Genomic DNA, 13,135 nt, shown 5'->3' with positions numbered 1-13,135 from the left:
TTTTAGTGTAAGTCCAGATTATCTTAGAGAGGTATTCCAGAGGCCACTTTATTTGTATTATTTCCGTACGAAGGAGCAACTTCCATGATTTCGTTGAATTCTTCTGGCAGTATAACCGGCCATCGAAGATACGTACATGGATAATGTATCCATGGGCTATTCATTGACATAAACTTCGTTTAAATGCGTTCCTGTTCAAAGTGTTAAGGAACCGGAAGCATGCACACCGAAACCTCATTGCCTATGATTATATTATTGTCCAAACCCGTAGTCAGTTTTCTTTACTTCAACGAAGAAATCATTGAAAATGTCGCAACTGTCTTCTCCATTGATCGCTCCTCTTTCTTTCCTTTTTTTGTCATATTTGGCAGTGTTTGTATGCGATCACCACGTTCAACTCGATGACGATGTTCCGATCACCACGACGTGACGTCCTTGAGGATCGCAGAGGCCGATTCGATGGCGTGGGTGACGATAGCTACCTGTTGCGCCACCTTTGTCCACCTCGTCGTCGCGTTCGGGTCGTTGTACGCATCGAGGATACCGGGAAAGATGTGTGACATGTCGTCTCGTTTGGACTCCGTGTGGCACGGGGAAAACAATACGTGACTAGGTGTGAAGAAAATGGAGATAGTGCCTTAGGATAATGATGCTGATCATGATCATGATAATTAGGATAATGGAAATAATAATGATAATAATAATAAAAATGATAATAATAATGATAATGATCATAGTAACAATTACAATTATCATTATTATTATCATTATTATTATTATTATTATTACAATCATTATTATTATTATTATAAGATGAGGAAAAAAAGGAGGGGGAGGCAGGGTTAAAAGTAGGGCATATATTTTTTTTTCTTTTGAAAGACATACTTCCAATTCTGCAACGTCTATAAAAATGGCCCAAGCACCTGCATATAAATTGCATGCACAAAGTCGACGATTGTCATACTCTTAGTGGCTATCATGATAATGACGTGTGTGTAATGTATGACATTTTGATGTCAAATTTTGATAAAAAAGAACAAATTTTCTGCATTGAGAAAATAATACCTAGTCTTCAGTCAATACTGTCTTTGTTATTCTTCTTCTTAATGTAAGGCAACCGAGGTCAGAGAACAAATTACACGACTGTTGTCATGGCATTTAGAGGGAAAATGTATCCAGAGAAGAAAATTACATAATAAAGTGGTATGAATAAAAACCAGGGAAAACAAGTCGACGATAAGATTAAGTCGCAGAAAAAATACATAGAACCGAACCCGCTAACAATAAACAAAAACAAATACAAAACGAACATCTGTATTAATGGCATGCATGTTGCAAACATTTGATACATATCTAGAAAATAATATGAACAAAGACTAGGGAAATTTTGAAAGTATATTGAAATATCAGAAGACTGGATCATAGCACAAATGTCCGTCCAAACAGTTGCCAAGAGTTCACATCAAATTATATCAGGCCTGAATGATTCAAATTAAAATCGATATAACCTGTGACCAGGGAGTTCCCGGATATGGCACGTGAATGTAAGAAAAAAAAAAGAAAAAAAATCGATCTGATCAGGCCATGGCTAGCCTTGTGCAAAGACAGCTCGCTATTTCAGCACACGCTCACAGAGGGCAAAGGACTCGCACACACAGCGCGCGACCGGCGAGCTGCGAGAGTAGCGAGCTCGCTCCGATCTGATCGCTGTGTGCGTGCGAGTCCACTGCTCGCTGTGTGCGAGTTCATTGCGAGCTGCGTTTGCAAAAGGCTATGCCATGGCAGTCCCGGATAAAACTGTATTATGCCTTCAATACAATATGCATCTAATCTGAGACCAGGGATTTCTCGGGAATAGCTGTTTGACTTCAAGTACCGATCTAATCTGTTGCCAGGGAGTTCTCTGATGAACGCCTTCTCCAGTTGCATCAGTTGGTCGTTGATCTGCCTGACGGACTCGTGGCTGCGGGGAGGAGAGAGATGAAAATTATTTCTCATCAAGTGTTTATTTATCTGCATTCCTCTCTATCTCTTTTCTTCTGCTCTTTTTACCCATTTTACATATGGCAATCCACCAAAATCAACATGGTGGCTGATCCCCAAACATTTTGTATGAATTCAGGTAATATAGAAAGTTTGGCAAAAAATACTAGTGACATTTGAGGAACTTTGGACAAACCACTTAAAAGTTGCGAATTAACCATTTCTCAAAAGTCTTGGTTAAATCCATGTGAGGTCACCACTTATTGAATGAGTATGCTACGTCCATGATGTCACGAAAGTATGATCATAATTATTATCAAGTATTATCATAGGGTATTACACAGTAAATTTTAAAAGAATTCATTAAACCATTTTGAAATGAGAAGTGCGTATCGCCCCTGGACACGTCTCTGATTTGCGCGATATTAACAAAGCCTTCGTGAAACCCCAAACAGATTCAGATAGTCTGGAGATGTTTCGCGTATGTTTGTGCGAAGTAAGCGAATTTTACGATATATCCGCGTAGTTTTTGAGACATTCTCACGAACGTTTGGCGCATGCTTTGGGACAAATTCGCACCAAGTGACGTCTGACCTCTATAAAGCCGAGGTGTCTCATTTCTTTCATTTCACTGTAGGATTTCTTAAAATTGAAATCGTCACACACATCTACATATTAAGTAATTACATAGTAACCAAAAAAAAAAAAACGGTATAGAGAATGATATCTTAATCATTAACAGCATATTATACTTGAAACGACTTACGCATAATGTTAAGAGTAAGCCAACATATTATTTGAAAATTAGGATAATGGTATTGTCTTGGGAAATCTCTAGAAATCTAGATGCTCGTGGGAGTAGATCTTCAGAAGAGAAGTCGGCACATCACAAATACACACAAACACACACACACACACACACACACACACACACATCAAGCATGTGTGCATACACCAACAAATAACAGAAAGAAATGGAAGGGAGAGAAAGACGAAAGAAAAGAGAGCGAATTCAACTTCGACTCAAGCGGCTACCGATCCTCCTTGAAAAGATTTTGCCGGTTATTTTTAGAAAATTTGCATTGTTCGCAATTTTAGTTTCGTGTTCTTCGTGTATGTGATTGGCCGTAGAGTTCAGCAGTAGTATGGCTGAAATGTCGAAAAATGGCAAAGTCCAACAATCGGAAAAGTTTTTCTCCGAACGTATTCCGACAACGAAATCGTAAACCATTCTTGTGCAGCTTGTGCGCAGTTTTTACGACGTAGTGGTAAATGTGCGAATGTTGTATCATCGCTAAAGTACGGTCAGTCACAAACACGAAGAACACGCGACTTTAATACATGCGAACGACGCAGATTTTCCAGTAATCACAGGCAAAATGTTTCCAGGAGAATTGTACCTGTCTGGTGCTGAAGTTAGATTTATTCTCTTTTCATTCTCCTTTCTCTCCTTTTCATTTCTCTCTGTTGTTTGTTGGTTTTTGCATGCAAGTCTGTCGTTGTTGTTGCTGTCGCTGTGTGTGTGTGTGCTTCAACTTTTTTTTTTTCTGAGGACCATATACCCACACAAGGATCGAAATCGGTATGCTGTCTGCACTACTGTCACATCAGGAAACAATTCTAAAATTTGACTGACTTTATAAGGGGCTGAAATGAAATGATGTGTATACAGGCCATCCAAAAAAAAAAAAAAAACCAACAACAAATTTTGCCTCGTGTGTCGTAACATAACACTTTGGACTTATATTTTCCCTTTGAGACAATTTCTTGAAGAACATATTAGAACTCCCGCTCGGATGTCAAGTGTGAAATTACACCTCTAAAAACTAAGGCAGCTAGTGTCTTTATAATCATGATAATAAGGACCTGCGTAAGCTAACCTGTTGCGGTCGAGATCCTTGGTTCTCTGTTGAAAATCTTGAGTTGCCTCAAAAAAATCGATCACGGCTTCTGTGAGGTGATCTGCTGAGGAAACATGCAATACAATTTATCTCGAATAGGGTACCGAATGCGTTATAATATTTTGTGAAGTGTGTGGTTCAGCTACGGAGACAGAAACATAGATCACATTTTTCTTTATCTTGTCACTTTTTATCCATTGTTATATATCATCAGAGCCACACGTTTTGCCAAAGTTAGTTATCTTTACAAAAATACGAACTGTACGGAAACCTCTAAGAGTAGGATTTCGTCTTTTTTAATGTTGCAAAACAAAAAGAACACACCCAAATTGTGATTGTATTACAGCTGGCCCTCACCAAGGGAGATTCCGTGTTGCTTGATTTCTCCGGCAAGCGGGCTTTCGATCAGAAAATGTACCTGGATGAGAAGATCTTGGGCATAGTAAGAAAGGTTAAAGGGCAGCACCAGCGAGTCGGCCAGAATGCGCACCATTTCGGCCAAGGTCTGCGCAGCAGCGAGATGAAATTTATACTCTGGGTCCACGTAGGTTTCGACGAAACGAATCGTTTCATACGAAGTGTGGTACAAAGAGTAGAAGCTCATGTTGTACGTCTGCTGTTGGAGATAAATCAATAGAGAGAAACTTGAAATATGTATATACTTTTTTTCAACAGAATGAAACCCAAATATATATGACAATTGAACGAAGCAGCAATACTATATAGTAAAACACAACAGCGGCGAATTGTGAGAAAAACCGCAACAATTCTTTCAAAGTTTCGAGTTTCATTTTAAGCTTTGGTGCACTCTTTACTGGGAGAGAAGGCTTTGGCACTTTTGTGAGATAATGAATTGAAAGGGATTTAAAGAAAATTAAGCAGGACACGACAAGTGGGTGTCGAGACCCGTTACTTAAATGTCAAAAGTTATGGTGACGTAAGACCAAGGTGTTGGCAGAGGTGAGGGACACTAATCTTAAAGGATACCAAAGCCCAATCTTACATATTGATTGAAAACAGCAATAGTAGCAGAACACATAGTAAAAGTTGGCGGAAAATCAGACAATCGTTTCAAAATTTATAAGGTTTCAGTGCCGTCATAACTGCATAAGAATGCTACAACCCTTCATGACGTCATTTGAACAACGATACAAAGAAAACACTGGGAGAATTCAGCAAATTTGATTTTTCCTGAAAAGTACACATTTAATGGACTTTTGCTGACAGGTCCCCTCTGCTTTCCGAAAGCGGTGAGTAAAGTGCCCTCTTATTATGCTAGGAAAGTGACAACATGTCAACATATGGAGTTTTTATTATGTTGTTATTATATTATTGTCCATTATGACGTCACGGACTGTAGTACACTGTAGTCTCCTTATCCAGTGATGACAGCATCGAAACTTTGAAAATTCATAACTTGTATTTTGAATCAACTGTCCGATTTTTCTCAAACTTTCACTGATGTGCCTACTAAAATTGCTGCTTTAAATCCACTTTCATCTTTGGGTTTTGGTTACTTTTAATGAAACTGGTGACAAGAAAACGATGAAATTGATGACGGGGATGATATCGATCATGAGAATGACTTTGACGATGATAAAGATGATGATAAATGTGATGAAGATGTTCAAACATCACTATGGAAACAGAGTAAAGTATAAATTTAAAGCTGTAGCCCTAACCAATATCAGCAAACAACTCTGAAAAAAGGATAAATTGGATTAAGTTTTGAATATCTTACGTAATAAATCATGATGTAGGGAACCCCAAGCCTTAAGATAAATCCTCTGTGGTCACTCACACCGGCGTATCTGATGCCATTAACGCTGAAAAGGAGAAAAAAAAAATACAAATTTGAGGTGCATTCGATGAGTTTTCATGGAAAATACGATCAAAAGTTGCTTCTATGACTGGTAACACATCTGGTGGCTAAAAGTTAGAAACAGGGTACGCATCATATTAAGTCAAATGGTGGGTAGACTATCAGATAAGCCCTCGATTTGATTGTTACGAATTATAAAACACATTATTAAACTGATTTTGGTTCGGAAAGTCATAGGAAGAAAGATGAAAATATAAAGGTAATGATGATTGCTTTTTTTACGTTTGTGATAGGCGTTTTGTAATCATAAAATGGGTTATCAGAGAACCATTATAAAAAATCCTGAATATAAACGAACTTAAAGAGCCGAAATATCCAATTTTGGTGAATAATAACCAAGTATGGAGAACGGAAATTTCGTTTGACACAAAGGGAATATACTTTTACATGTCCTGTAACAAAAACATGAATTATCTAAAAGAAATGAAACAAGAATCCCACACTTCAAACTTATGTTTAATTGATTAAACTTCCAAAAGGTATTAAAAATACAGGAATTGCACTGAAGTAAACAGAAGTGCCAAACATTATGTCCTTGGTTACTTTTTTTAACGTTGGAAACGAAACTATAAGATGGAGTTCGCAATACTCACACTGGTACATTTTCAGAGGGAGAGGGGCTGTTCCCTCTCCTTTCTAACATCGTGTCGTACACGGTTTGGCGGGACTTTGATGGATCGGGGTCAGTTACCTATGGAATCCAAAAAGGAGATTAACTAGAAAATCCTTATATGATTAAACAGAAACTTATTATTATTACTATTACTATCATCATTATTTAGACAGCACATGTACAGAAAGACAAATCTTAGTGTAATCATCGTAACAGATTTGATTCTATAATAAACACGATAAAGTAACCCACAAGTAATCCGGGCAATTCAAGACTTGAATTGCCCGGATTAGTGATAAGGTTCTATCCAAGAACCAAAACGTCTATGATATACTCGAACAAATCTTGACTGTACAATGGTCCTTACCTAAATGATATTCCAAAATGAAACATCGTTATCATATCAGTGGATACATATTTTATTCTAGAATGACCAATTTATCTAAGTAGAAGAATAAACACACCTCTTAAAGAGGGTAGAGTTATTATTATCATCATTTCTTAAGAAAAAAAATCAAGGTATAATACATAATAGTCACGCATTTGATCTGAAATGCCAGGAATTTCTTCCCAATTATCATTCTTTAGTTTAGGTAACTGCTATCATGTTTGAGTTTTGATCTTTATTGATGAATGACCTCATCATATTTAAATTCATCCTTTACACCGATACTATCATCAGTATAGTCACCATCAATACCGAAATCATTATTATTGCAATGAGAGAGTACACAATACCGGATGTACCGTCTCAAGTCAATATCGCTATACTTTTCACAACCCCTGAAACAACGAAGGGAGGAGTGTAAATAGACTTTTGCGACATAACAAGCCATTTGTGTTTACATCCTATGACAAAAAAAGATGATCAAGAGCAGTTCTGAGAAGACACTTACCCTTTTTGTCGCCTCGTATATGACTGGTCGAAGGTGTGGTGAAGCCGATGTCCATAAAATATAGTTTCCTGACAATAAAACAAAGTAACAAGACGAAAAATTTCACTTTCAAAGGCATCTGAACTCTGAACTCTTTATTTTTCATATGCATGAGCGTGAGGAGTCTGTTCAGTTGAAGAAGTTAGTATGATCGATACACATATAGGCCCCGCAATCCTTACATCATGTACATGCTCAAACAATCATATTTTCTCGGTGTGGAGCGTCTCTTTCTCTCTCTCTTATATATACATATATACATTTGATATATATATATATATATATATATATATATATATATATATATATATCAAATGTAAAAACAGTCGTATAAACACCGCAGGAGCAAAAAAAAAAATAATAATTGGACTGACGTTTCGGTCAAAGACCTTTATCCATATATGTTATATATATATATATATATATATATATATATATATAACTTTTTCGTTTATATTTTGTGCCCCCGGGCCACCGCTAGTGTCGAACGCTGATCTATCTATGATCTATCTATCTATCTATCTATCTATCTATCTGTCTATCTATATCTATACATGTATGTATATCATATTATAGAAAATACTATATATATATATATATATATATATATATATATATATATATAGTGCGAGAGATTGTTCCCTTCCCAAACGTACGCGGTGCTTCATTGTGGGTAGCATATACTGAAAGAAATTAGACTGAGGTGGACGTTGCTCTCGATCTTGTTCTACCTTTTAAGCAGTCGAGCTTTCGGCCAGTCATCAGGCCTTCCTCAGGATCTGGGACATGTATAATTTGACGTGATGTCCTGCATCACAGCACCGTGTGCTCATCTTCTGTGTTGGGCTATATTGTGTCCTGTCTGGTCATGGCTGAGTGTTCTGCTACGGGTGTTCTAGTATGAGTCTAATTTTAGACTCTAACTTCAGACTCATAGTAGAACACCCGTAGCAGAACACTCAGCCATGACCAGACAGGACACAATATAGCCCAACACAGAAAATGAGCACACGGTGCTGTGATGCAGGACATCACGTCATATTATAAATGTCCCAGATCCTAAGGAAGGCCTGACGACTGGCCGAAAGCTCGACTGATTAAAGCGGAGAACAAGATCGAGAGCAACGTCCGCCTCAGTCTATATTCATATGCATGATGTGTAAAACCAAAAGATTTGAAATATCTACCCGCTACTGCAATGTCCATATTGACGTAAGCCACTGCACGATCCGCTATCAACTTGTTGAATTCCTGCAGCACAAAAAAAAAAACAAAAAAAAACAAAGTGGGCCTGACTTGTGGTCGCTATTAATGTGAGTTATAATAGTAATCAAGTAATCAAGTAATTAAGTAACTTAATCTTGGAAGAAAGCACTATGACGGAATATTGCTTTTTTTTTCCTTTTTACATTTCACCATCTACATTAACTAAAGACATTTTACTACAATATTGCTATAGCAATGTGCATGTTTTCTCGTACTCTGGCCAAAAAATGCGGTGTATTATGTCTTAAGTTACATTCGCAAAAGAATAAAGGAGGAGTGTGTCAATACGTTGCTTTTGAAAAAAAATATATATACTTGGATAGCGGGTTTTATGCTGAAGAACTTTGCTTAAGCTGTAACAAAGACAAATCACTAAACAACTAAACACCACAATTTTGAAAATGTCCATGGATAGTTGGCGCCACTTCGGACGATTTCGGGAACAGCAAAACGCGTCGTGATGCCCTTGTCTTTGCAGATCTGCTGATATGTCACTTCTCTCCCCTGACCGAAGAAAACAATAATCGTTCTCACTTGTATAAAAGTTTGACTCCCTATATCTGGGCCAATTCACGCGCGCTATATAGAATCGTGAATCTGTAAAGCAAAATTAATATATTCACTATGTGTGTGTTTGTGTTTGTGTTTGTGTTTGTGTTTGTGTTTGTGCGTGTATGTCAAAGCGAGTGACTAGAGGTAAGGTTAAAACCCATAGAGTACCTCTGTCCATTCGATTGATCCGATGAGGCCATACTCTTCGGCTGCAAACGTGCAGAATACTAACGTTCTTCTAGGTCTCCAACCTTAATGCAAACAGAGAACAAGTATAATTAAAGATATAATAAGATTAGGTATGTTTCTTCATGCGTGTGTGAATGTAAAGACGCTGGAACAAATCGACAGATAGTATATTGCGGAAAGAGAAAAACAGAAAAAAAGGGAGAACTGATCGGCGATTTTAGGGCCTAGTAACACATACACGGAAGACATACACTTTGAGAACTGATAATGATTTATGATGAAAGACAGTAAAAAGCAAAGAGAAGACTGGTATTTGCTGCTATCGAAGATCGTACACCGTTCGAAAACTCTTCCACTTTCAGGCTTTGTCAATTTCGTCTCGTCAATTCCATTTCAAGGACAGTGTACATAAGATACTCATTGATTCTGTTACCTGTTGCTTCGCCCCTCGTTACAGAGTGGAATCAAAGTTCTTTCTTACCTCTTCATCAAGCACAATAAGAACGACATGAGAGATCTAAGCCTTACTTTTACTGTCTCCACTCCGCTGCAATTTGGAATCGCACGGCGCTATGTGCATGATACATGAGGCCGAGTTGCTGGTCCCTAACAATTTAACTCCAAATGATTTTCAGATTTTTACATTTGAGCAACTATGAATTTATACTGAGTACAGAGTTTCATAATTTATAGTGATTGGGATGAGGAATAAGAATATTTTCAAAATTTATAACAAATTTCAATGAACAAGGATATTGACATAGCCGTCTCACCATAAGGATGTAGAACAAAAGAGGAAGGCATGCATAGATTCTACCAAGCTGAAATTGCTAAGCAAGCGGTATTGTAATGAATTACACTGCTACATTTCTGAAATATATGAGGCTGCTATGTCATCAACACTGTTCAGTGTAATTTGTTTAAGATTTTTCAGAGTATTGGTTTCTCTGTTCGAGGATCACAATAAATTCCACAACTCTGCACTAAAGCTTCTCGATTTTAATAAACGTACCGCACAGCATGGTGTGAAATTATGAAAATCGTCTGGAATGCCCCTTTAAGTGCTTTCAAGTTGGTTCTATTAACCACATTTCCACATTTCCATATGCATATACTCATAAGTAAGTATGTATGATGACTGATATTACGAACGTTGTCAGTGACGTCATAAACGCCGCTCGATTACATCACAGACGCACATTATTACTACATATTTTACCGATTTCTTTTTTCAGCTTGCCAAAGACCCTAGAGACTTCCATGAGAGTGGCGGTCCCGCTGCTGGGATCAACGGCGCCCAGGGCCCACGCGTCTCTATGGTTGCCAATGATCACGTAACGATCTGTTTCATGAAATTATTTTTAACGAGACTGTTATTGAGCATGTCATTATAGGACTATCATTATTATGACTATTATCATTATTATTGTTATTATTGTTGTTGTTATTATTATTATCATTACTACTATTATCAACGTACTACATTTTGTCTTTGTTTTGACAGAGAAACATAGTTTACTTTTCCATTTTTAGAAAATAGGATCATTACGGCAGCATTTTTTTTTTACAAATTGGCTACACGCTATTAACTTATATAATATAGTGGAGGATTGCATTCTCTGGTCGATCATTGTTTCATCTGTATAAGAATAACTCACAGGCGCAATCTCTCTGTCATTGACATGTCTTTTTCTATGTTGGCATGCACTCCTATATTCTACCTGCTACCAATTTGGTACATTATGATACAATATAAAGATTTCTCTTGAGGAAAGAATATTGCAGAAGCGAGATACTTAGCTGATAATGAGGGCATTGTTACTTTATTGACTGTGAGGTAATCTAGAAGGACTGACTGTCGTGGGGTACTTCATCAAGAAAAAAAAATTGTCTGTATAAATAAACCGTCGGTTACCTGGTTCGACACTTCCTCTTATGAAGCCAACAGTGTTGTACGTGTACTTGAGTTCCGAAATAGAGTTGACAACCAGTCGTGTTGTCCTGGTTTGGAAACGAAGTCAGAATATTAAGTGTCAAATCAAGTAAGGGGTGGAATTCTCAATCTCTGTAGACGAGTGTGGATATACTATACATGTTAAAAAGGCAATATAAAGTGGCGAACAGGGAACAAAGTATTGATTGTCCGATATCATGTTGTCACTCATGATTATATGATTACGCATACAATGTATAATATTCGAATATCACTTACATTCCTTGATAAGGGGCCTTGAATCCGGGACCTACTCGATAGAAACTTGCCAGTTTACCACTCCACTCCTTCTTCGCTTGAGGTCCCGTTAATGCACTGTGTGATTGAGATATTAATATGTGGGTTGTGTAAATAGTTTCATATGTTTTCATACTTGAGGAAAAAAAGCCAAAATATTATGCTTAAAACAATTCAGTTACAGGAAATTGAATCTGAGATGAGAATATTTTGTTTGTCTCTTGGATGTCAAAAACGAAGTCTTACGGGTGATTTGAAACGAGGTCACAGATCAGATCACGATGAGCCAATCAAAGAGAAATAGATTTACCAAGTTATAAAAAAATATATCTTAAGTATCTTAAACATTTTGCTGCTAAAAGTGTCATCTGGTCCTCATTAAATCTACAACTTTGAAACTTACAGCATAAGCATATCCTGTATTTTTTTATAGCAAATATTGGTCGGAACCGGTTGAATCTACGACCAGAGGAAAAGATAAACACTAATATTGTGGATATGTGTTACCAAATTAGAATCACTTGCAAAAGAGCCTTTCGGAAATCTATTAAACAATACAGTTATATGATAAATGCGAACAACCATAAATTGGCTCAAATCAAATACATTATTTTTAACCCTTACTAAAAACTGGCAATATTTATAGGTGTATACAGTTGTATATTACATTAAAGAGACACTGTTTTTGAAGTCCTGAAACGTGGTTTCTGGGACCTGATGGATTAAGTTAATTTAATGATGGTGTTCTGACCAGCTGCGTCATGAGGAGTCAGAACATTTCGTATACTAACTCACAGGAGGAGCTTCTTGGCATCATCGTAACCAATGGGATGGACAGGGATTTTAGGCATCTTTGTCTCATTCACTCTAGACCGGTAAGCGAAATCTGCAGGCAAATGCAAATAATATGATTACACTGTATTATATATACTTGGGTATATCCTATCATATATACTTGGATAATCTATCTCGATCTCCCCTCTCTCTCTTTCTCTCGTCAAACTAAATATATTACTCACAATTGTGTGTACGTAAAGTGTGTTTTATTTCATATGTAAACTACATGTACTATATTTTATGTTTGTCTAATCGAGTTAATTTGACGAAAAAGAAGATCACGAAACATTATACCATACTCTTCTACAGTGTAAAGTATCCATTATTTTCAAATCGTTTCGAAAGTTCTCAGAAACATATCTTCGAATTTTTTAGTAAAGTTTCACATATTATTTCAATGAAAAGTGATATTGGACGCAAAAACAAATACAGCTAGGTAAGTTGATGATGTGTTAACCTCTCGACTCCCCCCCCCCCCAAGGTTAGTACGTAAAACAGAATAAAAAATATGTTTGTTTGTTTTTAACCTGTCCCCTGATAAACGTGCTCATGTAATAAGGTATGGCTTAACCAATACATGACTGTTTCGCGATACAACAATACAATGTGATCAATATTTAGTATAAAGCTCTTTCTATAGGGCTACGAGCACTTACCAACTTATATACAGAAATGGACGATTTATAAACACAATTCATAATAGTAAAGGCAAACTATAATAACATTGAGCAAGCTTCAATCGTTCTT

The 13,135-nt window shown here is 36.9% G+C and overlaps 1 protein-coding gene across 1 annotated transcript in view; it reads right to left on the bottom strand.

The window, feature by feature from the left end:
• Positions 1–416: 416 nt before the first annotated feature.
• The window catches only part of LOC139719050 (N-acetylated-alpha-linked acidic dipeptidase 2-like), a 29,324-nt gene continuing 16,605 nt past the window's right edge, over positions 417–13,135 (bottom strand). Inside the window, exons 6-18 of the mRNA XM_071630492.1 lie at positions 12,347–12,437; positions 11,534–11,629; positions 11,237–11,322; positions 10,541–10,663; positions 9,301–9,383; positions 8,502–8,565; positions 7,276–7,343; positions 6,360–6,457; positions 5,626–5,710; positions 4,242–4,500; positions 3,864–3,945; positions 1,877–1,963; positions 417–609 (exon numbers count right to left, since the gene is read on the bottom strand). Coding sequence (XP_071486593.1) covers positions 417–609; positions 1,877–1,963; positions 3,864–3,945; positions 4,242–4,500; positions 5,626–5,710; positions 6,360–6,457; positions 7,276–7,343; positions 8,502–8,565; positions 9,301–9,383; positions 10,541–10,663; positions 11,237–11,322; positions 11,534–11,629; positions 12,347–12,437 — 1,415 coding nt within the window. The remainder of the gene's footprint in view (positions 610–1,876; positions 1,964–3,863; positions 3,946–4,241; positions 4,501–5,625; positions 5,711–6,359; positions 6,458–7,275; positions 7,344–8,501; positions 8,566–9,300; positions 9,384–10,540; positions 10,664–11,236; positions 11,323–11,533; positions 11,630–12,346; positions 12,438–13,135) is intronic.

This window comes from Diadema antillarum, unplaced genomic scaffold, assembly GCF_040938485.1.
Source record: "Diadema antillarum isolate AM-2024a unplaced genomic scaffold, OU_Dant_1.0 scf00000103, whole genome shotgun sequence".
Taxonomy (NCBI): domain Eukaryota; kingdom Metazoa; phylum Echinodermata; class Echinoidea; order Diadematoida; family Diadematidae; genus Diadema; species Diadema antillarum.
Note: the sequence above shows the minus strand (reverse complement) of the source record. Positions and strands in the feature narration are given on the sequence as shown.